The sequence below is a fragment of the Gigantopelta aegis genome, chromosome 4 (assembly GCF_016097555.1).
Source record: "Gigantopelta aegis isolate Gae_Host chromosome 4, Gae_host_genome, whole genome shotgun sequence".
NCBI classification, from domain to species: domain Eukaryota; kingdom Metazoa; phylum Mollusca; class Gastropoda; order Neomphalida; family Peltospiridae; genus Gigantopelta; species Gigantopelta aegis.
This window is the reverse complement of record NC_054702.1, coordinates 47,630,820-47,650,975: the sequence shown is the minus strand read 5'-3', so window position 1 is coordinate 47,650,975 and position 20,156 is coordinate 47,630,820. Positions and strand designations below refer to the sequence as shown.

Genomic DNA, 20,156 nt, shown 5'->3' with positions numbered 1-20,156 from the left:
AATATAACATTCCGATTCATGAACTAACAGTATAGATGATGACATTCAACTTTAAAATATACTGATCAAAATAAGTACAGAATATTCGAAATCAATTGTGAATAATTACAGAACGAAAACAAGATATTTATATAAACCAGGTGCATTATGCATTACAACATTTCTACTTAACGCATCCCCAAACACAGATGTTCGTACAAACGCGAATCTTGTGAGCACATATTGCACGTGATTTGTGTGCAACTTCGCATCTAACACTGTTTACGAACCATCTGCATTCACTGTGACAGAATCCCGTCTTGTTTTTAATACAGACACTAGATCTTAACCTAATCTAGATCTGCAACGTGGGAATAGACTCGGACTTCTGTGTATGCTCCATGTTGGAACAACATAGCGAAGTGTTGCACAAAGCACTCAATGTGTCTCAGAGAGTGATTAGTAGTTTGCCTGAAAACGTGGATGATCGCCCTCGTTTAGGCCTGTCTAGGGCCATAACTCTAGTTCAAGATCGCCTCATCAGAACCAACATTTTGAGGAATCGAGGCCAATCTGCATCTCAGATAGTCAACCACCTCCGTGTTACAGCTGAAGTGAGAGCCCTGGGTCAGACGATTCGAAACATGGCATACACATCAACTCCAACGCCGGCCTCACTTCACGACCACTTTGATGGTGAGATACATTCCTGCCAAACACCAATAGTGTGAACGACGTACACAACAGTGGGCACGTCGCTGGGCCAGAGTGATGTTTTCAAAGGAATCGAGGGGTACTCTCTAGATGTACGTGATCAGCGTATCCGGGTTTGGCGACGTCCCATTGAGCGGTACGTCGAGGTCAACATCCAAGCTCATGACTATTTTGGAGGGGCAGTTATGCCTGTGGTGAAATTGCCATGACTGCCAGAATGCAACTTCGCATTGTCCAATGGAGGCTCACAGGCCAGTACTATCGACCAATATGTGTGACTTTCGCGCCTCACGCTGACCCAAAATTCGTTTATTAAGACAACAATGTCCGTGCATATCGTAGTAGACTAGTGACGGCATTCGTGCAACAGCAAAACATTCACACTCTTCCTTGGCCAGCTGCCGACCTTTCACCATTGAACAAGTCTGGGACATCATGGGGTGACAATTGGAATGTCAGCAGACTACCTTGGCTGAGATGGGTGTAGCTCTCTAAGACAAATGGGTCAGGATACCCCATCATAGGTTGGACGCTTGATAAGGAGAATGTCTCACTGGATTCGTGCATGTTTGGCGAATCGCGAGAATTCAACCAGTTACTAACCCCTGAACCACAAACATCAATTTGTGTTTCATCTCTCCATGTCAAACTACCCAGACATTAAAATTTCAGGCCAATGCAATAATTCCTATTAAAAGATATAATGAACAATATCCATTATTTAATGTTATATATGAATACCCCTAATTATTTTGAACAGTATATATAATACTAATTTCATCATGAATGGAACAAAATAAAATATTGGAACTAATCAACACTAGACATATAGTAGCTGTGGGTGATCCCTTATGCTAGTAGTGATCAATTTGAAATTTACATGAATATAAATTTGATAAATAGAGCACGTGCTATAAATGCATTCATCAAGTTGCCTATTTGCATTAGAACTTGTATATTCGCCCTTTCGTGCGAGAATCCAATGCACTAGTTAATCGCGTCACTTCTCTGACAAACGGGCGAATGTAAATTCGGCTGTTCGTCAGACAACGTTACGAGCTTTGTCCAATGATTTGCCTCATTTTCAAAACATAATTAATTAATTAACTAATTAAAGAAGTAAAATATCAAGTTGTTGGTTTCAGAATAAAAATCTACTGGTCCAACAATATGAAAAATGCTTTTATGTCAATTTTCAAAATTTTTAATATTCGCCTCTTCGTCGGAGCGCCGACGATATGGTTAAGGACCACACGGATATTAGGAGAAGAAACCCGCTGTCGCCATTTCATGGGCTACTCTTTTCGATTAGCAGCAAGGAGAATCTAATTAAAATTAGCTCCACTATTACATGTAGATCTAAAGACAGCCAGTTGGAGCTCATGTCCACCAATCAAAACCTTACTTGCAGAATCCTGCCAGTGATTTAAAACTAACAACACTGCGTAGTCCCCAATGTCCAGGTAACATTTCGTCTGTAAATAATAATTTAAATATTGACCAATCACACTTCGCCTTTTATAACGTTATTTGGGAGCATACAAATTCTAAAAATATCGGGCGAGTCTATTTTAGTGGCCGCAGTACAGCGAACCATACTAATACGTACGGGGTGGGTTATCAGTCTTCAATTTTACATTAAAAATTATTTATTTATTTATAAAATTAAAAAAAACTAAATCAGTCTTCAGTTTTACATTACAAATTATTTATTTTATAAAATAAAACATGTTTTAAGGCATTCGTAATTCACACGAAACATGTCATATACCCTCAGGATAATTCGGAATGTTTTCAAATTATTTTTAAATCACTGGCAGGATTCTGCAAGTAAGGTTTTGATTAGTGGACATGAGCTCCAACTGGCTGTCTTTAGATCCACATGTAATAGTGGAGCTAATTTTAATTAGATTGCAGCATGGAATCTTTTATATGCACCATCCCACAGATAGGATAATACATACCACGGCCTTTGTTACACCAGTTGTGAGAACTAATGGACAATAAACGAATCAGTACCCTAAAGAAATTAACATGTTTCACAAATATAATAATTAATGAATTAAACGTCTTTGACTACAAACATCTAAACCGCCCAAATCATTTAACATAATATATATTTCTATAAAATATTAAATTAATAAACTTGTTTACTACAACAACAAAAACCCAGTATACATTGGTTTTAATTTTCTTTTCAGAGGCTGGGTGACTTGTGGACAAGGAAAAATCGAATCTATTACCTGGTCATTGAAAACGAATCTGGTTTCTTATTTAACGGCGAGGTACCAAAGGTGGGTATTGATCGCTACTGTTGATGTATGGCCCACGACAAGTACTTAACACTGACTTTTGTGTCAGTTTCCTTGAGAAAGTATTAATCCGAGACTAATGCACGACAGAGAACAAAAGATAGGCTAAATATTGATTTTAGCTGAATTGACGTGTTTGTGATATTATTAATACAGATTACCTATTCGAGTTATTTAAATCTAACTAGTGGACCACTTATGTAACTCAAAATGATTTGATGTATATAAAACTAAATAGTTGTTGTAAAGCAAAATAATACAATAAAGTATTGTACATTGTTCTGGGATTTTCCTCAGTTATTTTTTATGTGTTTCTTGGTATTATAATTAATAACTAAGCCCATATAGTCCAGTAAATCTAAGCAAAAATTTAGGTGAATCTAGAACAAATTGCAACAGAAGGTTTCTTTATTTTATAATGTTAAGATGACCCCACTGAACATTATATCCAAAATCCGCCAAAATCAGAGACCGGAAAAGGTGCTAATTAGTATAAATTCAATATGTCTGCCAACACCAACTTCGGCGACTTCTATTTCCTTAAACGGTTGATTTTAGACCCCATAAATATATTATAAGTAGATAGAAATATGATATCAGAGAATCAAATTATCTTGTTAGAAATATACTATGACGTACCTATGGCACTATGACGTGATGACGCAAATATGACGTCGTACTGCGTCATCTAGACTCAAAAATGGCTAACATTGAAGATAAAAGTGTGTAGTTTCCATCAGATACAATAGTATACTCATAGATTTACCCACTGATTTCTAAATAATGTTTAATCCTTAACAATGCAATATAAAATGGTAAGATCATACAAATTATTGTCAGGTTCAGGTATATATTCTCGGAGGAAAATGATGTCTAAATTAATGCCATTAATTTCAATAATGTCTTGATTTACAAGTTTATATAATTTCGTCAGGTCTATGCTGTATTTATTCAATAAAGCAATTAAAATTATAAGGAAACCACACCTAGGTCTTTGCAATCTAACTCTGGTTTCTACCAAATTATTTCTATAGGTGTCATGTTTGCAATCACCATATGCACAGTTGTAATCGTTGCTACTCTAAATTTGGATTCCGTCCGCTTGATACTCTATATTTGGATTCTATCCAACTGCATGTTTTTTGCAGCTTGATTGTTTAGACACAAACTCCTTTACATTCATGCTCAGTTTTCTGGCTTCACGTCACCCTCTTTTCCCATTCATTCATTTCAACTTATTTTCGTGATTATATCTAATTAAGGTTCAGGCACGCTGTCCTAGGCTAACACTGCAGCTATCTGGGCTGTCTGTCCAGGACAGTGGGTTAGTTGTTAGTTGTTAGTGAGAGAAGAGAGTGTAGTGATCTTACACCTACCCACTGAATCGTAAAAACTCGCTCTGGGTGGAAGCCGGTACCGGACTGCGAACCCAATATCTACCAGCCTTATGCCCCGATGGCTTAACCACAACACCACCGAGGCCGGTCCTCTTTTCCAAAACAGATTTGAACCTGATTATATACACAGCAAGTGTTCTACTTGGCTGCATCTGATGTTGGCGGAAGGTCTTGAACTTTCACCAAGAATCTGTCTGTTTGTACTTTTCCAAATTATAAATAATCTTGATGTGGTACTACAACCACAAATGTATATTAAAAAGGTGACTATTCAAAACCAGATACCTAGTTGACTATTGACATAAAATAAAGATCCTGTCTGGCCTAGCCCAAAAGATTCCATTGTCTTTATTTGTATGGCAAATGTTGGTATGGTAGTAAGGATTAATTTTGACACAAAATCCCCCTTTAATCACTGGTGGGCCTGTGTATTTACAAATCATTAGATAACTCGGACAACATAGATACTCAAAACGACGTTAAATTCCAGACTAAGCTGTGTGTCAATGGGAATTTCTTCAATGTTTTCAATAGTAAATTTTCCTTTTATATCAAGATATATTCATTCTGCTCCAGTTTTCACTATTGTGATGTTATACTGTAAACCGTGAAAAAAATGCGTGCGTATAAATTTCGCGTCGTTCGCGTCCAACCTTATGTCGCGAAGTTAATACGCACGCACTATTTTCCAGTTTGAAGTGTGCATAAAGTAATTTGTTTTGTTTTGAACTATTTTATTGAGAATAAAATTCACAAAAAGATTCACTCAACAGGCAACTATACACGAGCTCTCCTTGATGACGACTAATCGTTAATTGTTTTATGTAACTTCAATCGATGGCGACTAATCGTTTATTGTTTTATCTACCAAAGGGTGTTAACAGTTAACAACTGAAGCTGTGAGTTGTGATTCTAATACAGGTGAGGTGGGTAGGACCTAATCCCATCTATAGACTCTGTAACAATTACAGTGAGCTGTCTTTATCCACTTTTTTTTTGGAGCTGTCAGCGGTCGTTCGCGAAATTTACACGTCGCGAACATGCTCTAAGGTATACATTCGCGAAAAAAACACGTCGCAATATTAATACGGTTTACAGTACCTACTTTTTCATCTTCTAGGTGAAAATATTGTACATATTTGTTATCGTTCAGATGAAAAGAATGAGCGTGGCAGCTGTAAGCTGTGCTCATGTCGGGTGTCACAGATATGGCAGGATATGCTCACCTTTAGCGAACACCTGATATCTCCCTGGCTTTAACACCGATTCATCATGATTATATATTGTCACAGCTGTCTGTAACTATGTTCACTATCGAGGGTTTTTTTTGAGGGGTGGTGGTGGTGGTGGTGGTGGTGTCGTGTGCAGATTTAAATGTGTCAAACCAGTCTTGTGAGGGACAGTCCTTCTACATACAGAACAGGAAAGATGAACAGTCCTGGGGAAAGCCAGTCCACCTATAGACAAAAGGCATGGCAGTGCTTCGTAGTAGCAGTCACGACCTGGCCAAAACGGTACCATGACTGCATAAATATGAATTTTTATTTTGCTAACGGTTTTGTACAACAGTTTTGTCACTCAGTTTAGGTGGAAAGTTACAGACAAACTGAGTACGAATGTTAATGCAGACCTAAACACTAAATTTCTGTTTGTAAAGACTGAAGTTGCTGATATTACAACTGACATGGGTCATTCTACAGAAAGTGTCACGTTTATGTCCTTACTCATTTTCTTTTTTATTTATATATAGAAAACAAGCTATGTTGTCTTTAACGATATCTTATTAATAATATCATCCTTTCATAGAAATTTGTTCTCTCAGCTTTGATAAAGATTTTATTCAGGATTAGTGGAAAATGGCATTGGTGGTACCTGTTCCGAGCACAACACTATACATAACATGCACTGTTAAAATATATAATAGAAGATAGAACACTGAATAACTTTAATATGACACATACTGATGGTTGACTTACTCACTAAAGAAGTAATCTTGTAAATAGTTTGCGTATTCAAAAGATGGTGGGCAATATAAGCTTGTCCCTGAATTTTATGCCATTGGTGTTACTGTATATACTTATGAGAAAACAAAAGAAACTGAATGCTCTCTAGATGAAACATTCCACACCATCAAACCTATTTGTCAAAAACGACAGACGTATGAAGAATTGTGAGTAGTTTTGTTTAAATGTCATGAATGCGTTGTCAACATATAAAAGTAGATTTATTCAGTCATTGGTGTTACTATCTTATTTATGTAATGGTTAACCATTTTAAGAAACGTTTTGTATGTTATTATAGACATAGTATGTCTGCTAGAGCATGTACTTTTTCAGTTTTTTCAACTGTTTCTTTAGAGAGCATTAATTAATTATTTATTTATTTTGTCATTGGTGTTACCTGTCATTGGTGTTACCAAGTACTGAGTAACACCAATGACCATTAGTAACACCAATGACAATGCGTTTTAATAAGATGCCCTCTTTCTAACGTAGCATATTTTTTAGGATGATTTGAAACTTGCATAATGGCACTTTTGGTAAAACAAATGTGTTGCTTTAATGTAAATCGTATATAGTCAACGTCTCTAACCGTATTATGCTTCCAGCTCCGTTTGGTTTTTCTCATGCACTGTTCGCGCTATTAACATATGATTTGTTGTCGTCTGCTTGTCGTTCATTTGTGAGGTCTTTCTTCACAAGTGAACATTTTCATTTCAGTAAAAATTGGAACATTTAATGTAGATTTTTGCAGTGCTTACACGAAAGCAAAAGTAGGATTAACACTTTTTATTCGTTATGGGGAATGCAAAATATACAATAAAATAGATTTAAACCAAACAGCTCATACTATATAATTTTATTATAAAGTTAATCTTTAAAGGAAATATACTCTTCAAAAGAAGAAACGCAAAACCACATTGTCGTAACATTTGGAGAATTGATTTAATTATTGAATGGTGAGTCCGATAATTACCAAATGTTGCAGGATTGTTCACAATTCACTCTAGTCCATTGTGAGTAAGTGATAGGACACACCACCAAGGTCAAGGTCATCTGGAGTCAATACCGGGTGTGGCCTCCGCGTGTGTTGACAACTGCCTGGCACCGCCTGCCCATTGAAGCAACCAGAGTACGGATGACGTCCCGGGGGATGGTGGCCCACTCGGCCTGCAAGGCTGCTGCCAGCTCGGGCAGGGTCTGGGGCTGTGGTTGTCGCTGTCGGAGGCGTCGGTCCAACTCGTCCCATAGATGCTCAATTGGGTTCAAATCCGGTGATATCGATGGCCAAGGAAGGACATTAATGTTGTTGTTCTGTAGGAAAGCCGTTGTGAGACGTGCTGTGTGAAGCCTGGCGTTGTCATGTTGGAACACTGCGTTGGCGTTGGCCATAACTGGAACGATGTGTGGCCGGAGGATCTGGTAAATGTAGCCCTGTGCATTCAGGTTGCCCTGCACGTGGATCAGGTCAGTTCTGCCAGTGTGTGAGATGGCTGCCCACACCATGACACTACCCCCGCCGAATCTGTCCACTTCCTGCACGCAGTTTGCCGCATAACGTTCACCACGACGCCTATACACGCGACATCTTCCATCATGACGTCGGAGCAGAAATCGGGACTCGTCACTGAACCACACCTGTCTCCATCGCAGTTGAGGCCATTGTCGATGAATCTGGCACCACTGCAGTCGGAGTCGACGGTGTTGTGGTGTTAAGATGACACCTCGAACTGGACGTCTGGCACGAATTCCTACCTCACGTAGGCGGTTCCGTACGGTCTGGTCGGATATCCTGCGCAAACCTGGTATTGCTGCGGCTGTGGAGGTGGCAGTAGTCAATCGTTCCCGAAGGTGGCGTACCCGGATGTAGCGGTCCTGCCCGGGGGTAGTGACCCGTGGTCGATCGGATCTAGGGAGGTCACGTGTTGATCCATGTTGCTGGTAACGGTCCCACAGTCTGGAGATGGTGCTTGGGGACACATGGAATGACCTGGCAACGGCCGTTCTGGATTCGCCTGCGTCTAGTCGGCCGATGGCATTGTTTCTCTGCGGTTCACTGAGACGTGGCATGTCCTGGATTGTCAACTGTCGGCCAGATACAGAGGCCAGGCAAGCGAACACCCTGCACTTTTATACTGTCGGTGTTCATGTTGCACGTGCAGACAACGCACGTGCAGTGGTGACATGGTTTGCACGTGGCTGCGTTTTTACGAATATTCACATTTTGGAACTTTATTGTACAGTAGCTGCGTTTTATCGAATGTAACCGTGGGAATGTGTTTGGGACATGCAATGACCTTATATTCACAAAGCATGAACCGGTAGGAAACATAAAATCGGAGTTATAACCCATTTGTACCCTTTTGCGTTTCTTTTTTTGAAGAGTATATATAGAGGTCTGCAACTGACAGTCCTTTGTTGTATAATTTACTGCTGGTGCATATTTGAACATAGACCTGAACTAAGTTATGTTTCTAAATACCTGATTCAGACACCTTATAAGTGTGTACAGGACAGCGTGCTTGGGTCTTAATATAAGCATAAACAAATAAGTATATAAATAAATAAATTATCTAACTTTTATCAATGTTCCCAGAAACACACAATTATTCTAATAGGCCTTTAATAGTTGTAGGTTGAAATGTTTTGGGTTTTTTTAAATTAAGGAAATATTAATTATATACGTTTGCTAACACGTAATGGTAGTCTCAAGAATAATAGTGTTTGAAGGATCCAGTCTTGAATGTCTTTGGTGTTACACATTGTGTTTGGTGTTACTTTTTTGTCATTGGTGTTACTCAAAGAATATCTTAACTCTCATTTCTCTAGAAACTTTATTTTTGAAATTTAAATTGTTTATTAAGAAAAGCATAGCTTCCACCTTTGTGACTATGATGAAGTTTATTTTGATAGACTCCATATTTTTAATTTTTCAAAATTGCCACTGTATAATTTAAGTCACATATAGAATAGGATAGTTGTTAATGCTAAAGTTATTCCAAATATGTTATTAGGGACACCCAAATAACATATCCATGTGCATTTGATCACTACAAACCAATTGGGTCACACTCCTGAACTATCCCACTTGTCCGGTAACACCAATGACATAATTAGTTTGTTCATGGAGTACGATGTGTCTGCAGGTGCAGACCTATTACAGAACTGCGTGGCCAGATATGATTTTATGTTTCTTTGTTCATCTAGTTTCCAAACGTTAACAATAAAATCTGATATATTTTAATTGTTTTATCTTGAATTTGTATTTTGAAAAGTGACGATTTCTGTAGAATGACCCTTGTACGTCATTGGTGAAGACACCGACTTAACTGCCACCACACAAAGACTGGAACAGAGGGTCTTTATTTTATATTGAGTAAAAAAGGTAGCTAGTTATCTAGTCTGGGGCAACCTTTAAGGGATAATTGTGTGAGGAAATTAAACATGTATATTTTATATACAGGCAATTTGTAGCTGTGGTAGCACCTCTAGATTATAGCATGACAAGGTCCAATACTATACAAGGTACAATCAAGTTATTTTTGAAGCTACCCTGGTATCACATGTATCGACCATACTTCCAAGTACAAGTTCAGATGGGGAAAGAGGATAATATGAAGCTATACAAACTTTTAACACAAACAATGGAACTCCACACACGCTCTGTATGTGCGAATGTGATTTACTTAATCAACTGCAGAGGCATGCCAATTAATGTGTTTTGTGTATGTGGTGATTGCAAAGGTGTCAATGGTTGAAATAGTTTGATTGATGTCAGTAAATAGATAACTTTGACCTAATGGTGTTATTATAATGATTCATATTACTTTTTGTGTGATTCGAATTCATACAGCACAAATTGTCTGACGATGATAGTACATTAGATGACATTTTAAGGGGTATGAAAACTGGTAGCATTATTTTAGTTTCGCTTTTGTCTGAGACGATACTGAACCTGACAAACAATTTATTATTCTGTCTACCGTTTTATAGTGTTATATAATTAAGGAAGGATTAAGCATTACTGGAAAGTATCGATCTAGATCTATGAGTGCACTATTGTTTTGGCTTAAAACTACCGTTTTATCTGAAATTTGAGCTATTTTCAGGCCTGGTGACACAAAGTGACGTCATATGTAGGTCATGATGTCATATGTATGTCATAGTATATTTTTAACAAGATATTTTGATTCATTTTCTATATGCTTATAATACATTTATGGGGTCTAAAGTCAACCGTTTAGGAGATATAGGGCCTCAAAGTTAGATTTATGCTAATTAGTACCTTTCCCGGTATCTGATTTTAGCGGATTTTGGATATAGTGTTCAGTGGGGTCATCTTAACAACAACAACAACAACAACAAAAAACCCAACACCTTTTGTTGCAATTTGTTCTAGGTTCAATCATATTTTGACTGCACTAATAGGCATAGGCCTACACAAAACGTGTATAATAAACTGTGTGATGTGTTGTAGTCCTACAAAAGATAAACTGTGTTACGTGTTGTAGTTCAACACAAGACATGTATAAGAAACTATGTGATGTGTTGTAGTCCAACACAAGACGTGTATAACAAACTATGTGACGTGTTGTAGTCCTACACAAGACGTTTGTAACAAACTGTGGCTTGCAGTCCTACACAAGACGTTTGTAACAAACTGTGGCTTGCAGTCCTACAAAAGACGTGTATAGTTACGTGTTTGACCGTGGGTTTTTGTAGATAAAAGAAAGAGGCCCGTACGTGTACATTGAAGTGGGTGTATAGATACGTGTTTGACTGTGGGTTTTTGTAGATAAAAGAAAGAGGCCCGTACGTGTACACTGAAGTGGGTGTGTAGTTACGTGTTTCACCGTGTGTTTTGTAGATAAAAGAAAGAGGCCCGTACGTGTACACTGAAGTGGGTGTGTAGTTACGTGTTTCACCGTGTGTTTTGTAGATAAAAGAAAGAGGCCCGTACGTGTACACTGAAGTGGAAGTGAAGGACCATGTGGTGTTCAACGTACACGAGGTGTACTATACAGTACGACGAATTCACAGCTTCGACGTCGAGCTCACAGCGGCCGAGTGTGGAAACAACTGTACAGAAAATGAACAGGTATGTCACATAGGTGATGTCAAGAAACTTGATTGTATCGATGTTCGTTTTAGCTGTTTCTAATTTTTCAATGAAACTCAAAAATGAAAATTACAATAAAAATTTAAATTACTAATATACTTATTAAAGCATGCTTTATTGTTAAGATAAAACGTTTACAATGTATTTATCGATTAAGAATAGAATCAAATAATACATAAAAATGTATATGCCAAAAACATCCCAACCTGATGAACTGTGTAATGAATGTCATACCATGTTATATAGTCTGTCAGTTCACATTATGAGCATATCGAGGTTCTCACATTAATAGTTGTCTGCCTGCCTGTCTGTCTGTATGTCTCTGTCTCTCTCTCTCTCTCTCTCTCTCTCTCTCTCTCTCTCTCTCTCTCTCTCTCTCTGTGTGTGTGTGTGTGTATATATATGTGTATATATATATATATATATATATATATATATATATATATATATATATATATATAATATATATATATATATATCTATATATATATATATATATCCGTTTGTATGTTCGTTCGTGTGTTTATACTAATCCAGATGAAGCGACGTACCGCCCATTTGGAGCAAAACTATAATGACCAGTATATACTTGGCAAACTATATTAATACGTCATTCGTGTTATGCACATTTGTTGTTCACATTACAGAACAACTTTACAAAAGCTGACAATCCATATACATGTACTATATGATGAGCTTAATATTTAATGTTTGTTGCTAATATCCCACCGAACTGCATATTAATGATACTATGTAACGATATATATGGTACACATGTATTCTCTCATTCACAATAATTCTTAAGATACGATTTTGTGACTAAATAAATGTAAATTATTATATGTATAGTCATGAAATTGATATTCGGTAAAAAGTAATATTTCCACTGTAAAAGTCACATTGTCACTGAATGTAAACTAAAATAATTCCAACCTGTAAATACTCTATTGTTATAAATGCTTGGATTGGTCCAAATAATATCATGTGACTTAGAAAACAGACATTCATAACGGTATGAACATTAGTTTTGTATTATTTTCGCCAATGCTTAAACAACTAAATAGATAGTTTCCATTCTTTTCTTTATTGTTTAAAATTAATAAAATAACTCTTAATGTTGAACCACTGGTTCAGAAACAGTAAATGTTAATGTTTATTGATACAACCTGCAGACATATATTTTTTTATAAGTTATTTGTCATAAAAATATGAGAATTATCTCAGTCGGCTACTGACAGAAAAGAAGCCGAACCATAGAATGGGCATTCTCCTTGCTGTGTATATCTATACGTACACCGACTTACCTTTGACGGAACTGACATAATTTTGCGATAGAAGTTTTCTTATTCGACCGAAGTGTTGTTCGACCCTTCAGTGCGGAATAAAAGGGTTTTCTTAAAGAAACATATTGAAACTTCGTTCTTAGTTCGAGCATAGCACTGTGTTTGGAAGTTCCGGGTTCGAGCGAAGGCGATTCATATTATACCATCCAAGGCGATTCATATTATACTAGCCACGGCGATTCATATTATACTAACCACGGCGATTCATATTATACTAGCCAAGGCGATTCATAATATACTAGCCACGGCGATTCATATTATACTAGTCAAGGCGATTCATATTATACTAGCCACGGCGATTCATAATATACTAGCCACGGCGATTCATATTATACTAGCCACGGCGATTCATATCAATTATTGATCGTCATTGACGGCAATATCAGGTTTTATTGACAGAAAAAATTGATATTGATCTAGGCCAATTAGAGACACTATGACCATCAAGAGTGTCAAAATCATTTTAATAACAAAATAAAAACAAAATGTGATAAATGTGAACATACATTTATAGTGAACAGGTACCGATTAGGCCTACCTCCAAATACATACTTTATTTGTAACATAAAATCCAGGCACTGCCGAATCCGACTGTATTTTGATGTATAATGTACGTTTCTAAATCTGCGAGATATTCCTTACATAATTTGACGAGTACTGATCTTGTCTTTGTAGTATTTTCGGAATTAAACTCGGTATGAATAAAGCTGAAGGACAGCAAAGCATTTTGTCACAAGTTTGTTGTTATTGTTGTTTACATTAAAATTAGCAGTTGACGTTGCATTATGTTACCTACTTATTAATGAGCGTTCGAGGTGCGCCAACTCCTCAATAGGTGGCGTTACGCAACAACAGGGTCCCACGTGACTCTATGAAAAACTAGGAAGTAAACGATTTTGCGTCTATAACATTTTGTAAAAAGTTCTATAAATAATGCCTTCTTCGTGTTTTTGTGTTCCTCAATACCACGGAAGAAAGAAACTTTCCAAGTGACAAGATATTGTAAAACAAAAGACGGATTGTTGCTATGAGATAAGACAAATGACACTTGAAAGTCGACCGTCAGTGTTGTTTGTTTTTACAGACTGCATATATTCTGTGACAGAAGATTATAAAACATGTAAGTCCTACTGAATTTGTATTTTACTATTTTCTCCTGTAGATTATGTTAGAATATAGTTTAGGTAATGCTAAAATATAAAATATTAATAACACGATGATATGAAATTTTTCTTTTTGCTTAAAGGCACACTATCTCTATCACTGATATTATGAATTTGCATGTGCTATTTGTTCACCACTTTTACATTATTTAGGTCTAGCCTACTTGTCAATTATAAGTACACATTTTATTAATCAATCCTACAATTAATCTTTGCATAATTAATGCAAGGATATCAAATTGTAATGTGCAGCCAATCAAATTGTAATACGAAGCCTCTCAATATTTTATATAGTGCCAGGATATAGACCAGTGGTAAGGCAATCACCTAATGTGCGGTAGGTTTAATATTGATTTCCGCAATGGGTCCATTGGGCTATTTTTCATTCTATCCAATGCTCCACAACTGGTGTAACAAAGGCTGTGGTATGTACCATCCTGTCTGTGGGATACTGCATATATAAAATATTGCTTGCTGCCCACCTCCTCCCAGCATCTTTATACTGATTCCAGTAATAGTATTATACTATATAAATTATAATGTTATATTTTTATAACATCTTTTGTTATGTTGTTTTGCCCTTGTTACCAGTTTGCCCGAGTCATTTCACATTTTTAAAGATTTATAAATAAGGAAAGAAAAGGAACAATAACCCAATAACACCCCCTCCACCCAAATATTATTTTAATATTATTTTGTGTATATTTGATAGATGTTTGGCTGTGTAAAAGCTGCAAGTTTCTTTTCTCACTAGTCCAAGTGCCAAAAATACCATACATGTATGTCAAATACTAAGTACTAAAGTACCTATACTATAGGATCTGCGGAGGCTCTTTAAACAGACATTCCTGTTGTTTCCTATTTGTTGATTTAAAAATAAGTGCAAAACATATTAAGCTTAGCTACATGAATACATTTGTATTATAATTGAATTTTGCATTTCAGGTACAGAACTAGTACAGTTCCTTAAAGACTGAAGCTAGAAGCCATTCCATGCTTGTTTTTATGGATAGAATCTGATTTATTGTCTTGTTGGGACAAGACAAGCAGACTACAAAATGGAAACAATAACAAAAGTGCCAGATTCGTATTCAGATGATGAAACAAAGTTTTTTTGTGTTTCATGATGATTGTTCCTTAGTAAAAAATAAGTAATAAGTGTCAATGTGTCAGATGTTGAAGTTGTGAGATACAAGTGAATATCAGACTGTACTTGGAATATTGGGTACTGGAATTTTTGTTGTGCTTTGAATGACTAAAAATTAGTCCACTGAGTTGTCATCCAATGTCAAGCCATGAAATAATGGTAGTAAAATTGATATGAAACAGGGTCTTTCCACCTAGACTATTATTCAGTAACATTTCACATGTTATTTGTATGAGTAAAGCCTACATGAAATTGGGTTCTGGATAGTTAATTAGACAATGTCATGGTTGGGGATCCTCGAATCATTGCCTTACAATGGTAATACATATTGTAAGGATGTGTCATGAATGAAAATCAAGTAGATACACAACTTCCTATAATATAAAAATATACATTTCCAATGTTCTGCAACAGAGAAAGTGAAGTGTATCACATGTGCTTGAACGTTTTTTTTTTTTTTGGGGGGGGGGGGTTGTTTTACATAATTGTGATTTATATTTTTAAATTATGATGCTTTGCATGTTGTTGGTTTTATATTTTTAGACATAAATGCTTTCTGTTTAAATACATTTGGGTTCTGCCTTGTTTTCTGCTGCTGCATTAAAGTTATTTTAATCTAATTCAAGCAAAATATTTCAGTGGTTTTGAAGTAAACTGTTTTGAGGTTAGCATGTTTGTATCTAAATTGGTATGTTTATTTTGGACACAGCATTTAATACCTTGGCTTAGTTGCAATCTAAAGCCCTGGGTATCGTTTTCTTAACAAGACATCTCAGTTTACCATACCATGAATTGGCCCACAGGCATACGGGCACATTTTTTTGTGGGGGGGGGGGGGGGGGGGGGGCTGAACTGAACTTACCCGAATGACATATGACGTCAAAACCACCCTTGCCCGAATGACCAGACAATTTTTGCTGGAATAGATAACTTATCACACAACTGGGGGGGGGGGGGGGGGGGGGGGGGGGGGGGGGGGGGGGGGGGGGGGGGGGGGGGGCTACAGCCCCCCCCCCAACCCCCCGTCCTGTACGCCTATGAATTGGCTCATATTGTTTCACTACTGCAATCTGTATTCCAAAAGCAATTTAAGTGGAACATTTTATTTATTAATGGAGAGAAGGAAAGTTGACAAAATGTTTTATAAAAACATTAAAGTATAGTTATTAGTGGTGTGAATGTATATTGTCCCAAACTGTGACCCATGACTGGTATATAAAACCCCATGATATTTGCTGTCCTGTCTTTCCTGTCATGAACGACAGGCGTGCGCTACAACAGCTTGTTTTGAATGTGCACGTAAAACCCTATGACATGACATGACATGCTGTCCTGTGTGGAGAAATAATGCTGCTAATGGAAAATCGTTAATTACCAAATGGTTGACATCCAATAGCTGATTAATTTATCAATGTGCTCTAGTGGTGTCATAAAGCAAAAATAAAATTTAACTTAAAAGGCATTCACAGCATCCAGGTAAGTCTGAAGACTGATAATAAAATTTGCATTCCCCCCACCCCCCACCCCACCTCAAATATGTCAAATATGTTCATCCCCAACAAAAAAATACTGTTCGCCCCCACTTGGGGTTTTGGTGTATCCTTTTTTAAAATATCGATAAGGAAAAAAACAAAACAATCAAAATTATGAAACATGACTACGTTTGTAGGTAAAATAGGTCATGTGATCACTAACACTCATGTATATTAATCAATGTCATCTTTACTGCCTAACATTAATACTGGGGGTGGGGCGAACCGACAAATAGTTGGAGGCGAACTGGCTTGGGGAGGAAACGTCTGGTATTGAAGCCATTGACTATAATTTGTTTTAAAAAGTCATAATAAAGTTTTATGTAAATTCACAGACATTGTACTCCACAATGATTATCACTTCTGAAAAAAATATTCATACGAAATAATAATTTTACTCCCATTTTGCAGTTGGTTGAATTAATGTTAGTCACGAAAACGTACACATCTTACCTACGTATATTAAGCCTACGGTACAACAAACAAGAAATAAAACAAAATTTCGATCTGCACATCAGTTTCTACTTATTTTTATTTCGTTTCATAATTAATGCTAGTTGAATACGCTGTATTTTGATGTTATTTGTTTATTTTTAATTGTGTACGAAAACGACTTGCTAGACTGGTTTCCTTTTTCACGTAGGACCCTATTTTCGTGTGGCGTCACCTGGCGTTGACTTCACCTCGAAGGCTCATTGTATTTTTCCCTTCTTTGTTTTGATTGGTTAAATTTCGATTTTCACTTTTGATCGGACCGGTGGGGCCGACTGAGGGCAATATTATTATTTACGGAAGGTCAATTTAATGTATATATAATATATATATATATATATATATATATATATATATATATATATATATATATATATATATATATATATGTTCATATATATATATAGATAGAGAGAGAGAGAGATTTCTCTTGCAGTCTTCGTGTAAAATTAAATTTATTAAATTAAAAGATACCTTGATTGCCCTTCGTTTCATTAACCAGTTCCTTTATGTGTACATATAGTGTATTCTACATGTAAATATACTCAACAACGAAAGTTTAGCTAATTTTAATAGAAATGGCATAACATTTATAAATTAACCTATTTTTATTAATTAGTATTCACATCTGAAATGTTTTACCATTTACAAACAACATAAACTCATCAACCTTTGCCTTAACACAACAGGAAGACCTGGTTTTCTTTTAAGTTTATTCAACCATGGCAAATTTAGACGTCATAAAAGATATTTGCTAAACTTTTGTTGTTGAGTATATATATATTTGGTCTTCTGATACAATTAAAGGTACATTATTTGTAAATATATCTACTTGGTCTTCTGATACAATTAAAGGTACATTATTTGTAAATATATTTACTTGGTCTTCTGATACAATTAAAGATACATTATTTGTAAATATATCTACTTGGTCTTAATATACACTTAAAGGTACATTATTTTAGTTGATTTCTTCAAGCTAAATGTAGTTTATTTATTGTCCTGAACTGGTATATGCAACATAATATTTATGTTGTAATTTTCAGCTTACTTTGGTAAACCCCGAATTTCTGAAACAAACAACCTATGCTGGTGGAGAACAGCTATTTGTAATAAGCCAAATGCCAGCTGTTGTAAGTAAGAGTTTGACATTCATGGGCATTAATGTTCACGGCCCCGACACTCGAACAATTGAAGTGGTCGGCTGTCTCAATTCTATCTGTGATAACCACTGGTCCTCTTCTAGTTCTCTCTCCATGAACTCTGATCTCAACTGGCTGTCCTTTGGGCTGTGGCTTCGTCTCAACGACACAGCTTACAAAACTGTGATATTAACAGACAGACAAGGTGCGTCTTTCTCACAAACTCAAATGCTAGGATTATTCGATGTGCTCTTGCAACGGCAACTACTTCACGGAGGACTATTGTTCTCCGAGCAAGAGAGGTGTCAGAAATGGAGTCAGTATGTCGCTTGTGCTTCCACAGATTCGTTCTCGTGGCAGTCTGCCTCTTTTACCGACTATGAGACAAAGTGTGGGATTGTTCCTCTCTTGCAGGAGTACCGAAAACGAGGCACATCGTGTTTGGCAAATCTCACCACCGTCTTAAACACGTTTCTATGCAAGGAAGACACCAGGTGTTTTAACATCACTGGTGATTCGGAACTGTCATCAGCATACGTTCGGAGTATTGCAGACTTTGTCCTGAACCATCTGGGAGTGTTTGTGCACAATAAGATATTTCTGAAGGACAGAGGTGGTCTAGTAACTACAAGAAATCAAAGTGACTTTGCCTTAGGCTATTATATTGAAAACGACAGTTTGACGCCTGTGTTTGTGCACGGGGTGTTGAGCGATCACTGGACTGGTGCTAGTGGACTAGACAATCCAGTATGGAAGATGGCTACCTGCCTAGAAAATAGAAATATTGACAACAACATGGCTGTCAGAGGTAAAAGAATTTTACATTTACAATTATAGATATTGACATAGGCGTACGGGCTCCCATTTTTTAAGGGGGGGGGGGGGTGGCAGGCTAGTTTTGCCCGAATTAAACGAAAGTGACCGAATCTTGAAAAAATCAGTTAATAATATTAGCATTATTACCAAACAGCTATATAAGGTTGCAAACGAATCACTACGCATTTTTACATGGATGACCACTAATTTTGAGGGTAGAATTAAGGAAATGTATGGTAAAAAGGTCTCAGGTTAGTACATTTTCCCCGAATATCTGTAGACTTTTTGCCCGAATTTGAAGTTTTGCTCCAGCACTGATCCGTCTCGTACGCTTATGGACATTGCTCTGTAGACTGGATCTAGTCTCCAGACTGAGTGTTCAATGCACTGATTGAATTGAATTATAAGTTATCGTAATGTTACGATGTTAAATCCAGTCTAAGGTTGAGAATGAATGGATGGATTGATTGATGTGTGGTTGCATGCATACGTGATTGTAACTATGTATCATCTGTATGTATATATGTATGTAGTGAGGTATGCATACACATCAATGCATTCCCACACACACACAAATACACACACACACACACACACACACACACACACACACACACACACAAAACATGCATACCAAATGATAAGAAGTATGATTTTAATTACTGGACATGTCTTGAATAATGTGTTGGATAGACTAATTCCAGGCTTATATTGGGTGAATTACGGTATTCCTCCACCTGTTTAATGATAGACTAATTCCGGCTTATATTGGGTGAATTACGGTATTCCTCCACCTGTTTAATGATAGACTAATTCCAGGCTTATATTGGGTGAATTACGGTATCCCTCCACCTGTTTAATGATAGACTACATTGAACTATTGTTATGGAAATGATTCTTTTCTTTTTTCTTATGTGTTGTTGCTATGAAACAATGTAAGTCTTAAGATTAGATGTAGAATAATTAATAAACAGCAATTACCGTCGGTTTAAATTCAATT

The 20,156-nt window shown here is 36.7% G+C and overlaps 1 protein-coding gene across 1 annotated transcript in view; it reads left to right on the top strand.

Annotated features, from left to right (window-relative positions):
- LOC121370637 overlaps positions 1–20,156 on the top strand; it is a 75,852-nt gene that overhangs the window by 23,586 nt on the left and 32,110 nt on the right. The window contains exons 3-5 of the mRNA XM_041496004.1: positions 2,895–2,987; positions 11,342–11,500; positions 18,245–19,148. Of these exons, the coding sequence (XP_041351938.1) occupies positions 2,895–2,987; positions 11,342–11,500; positions 18,245–19,148 (1,156 nt within the window). The remainder of the gene's footprint in view (positions 1–2,894; positions 2,988–11,341; positions 11,501–18,244; positions 19,149–20,156) is intronic.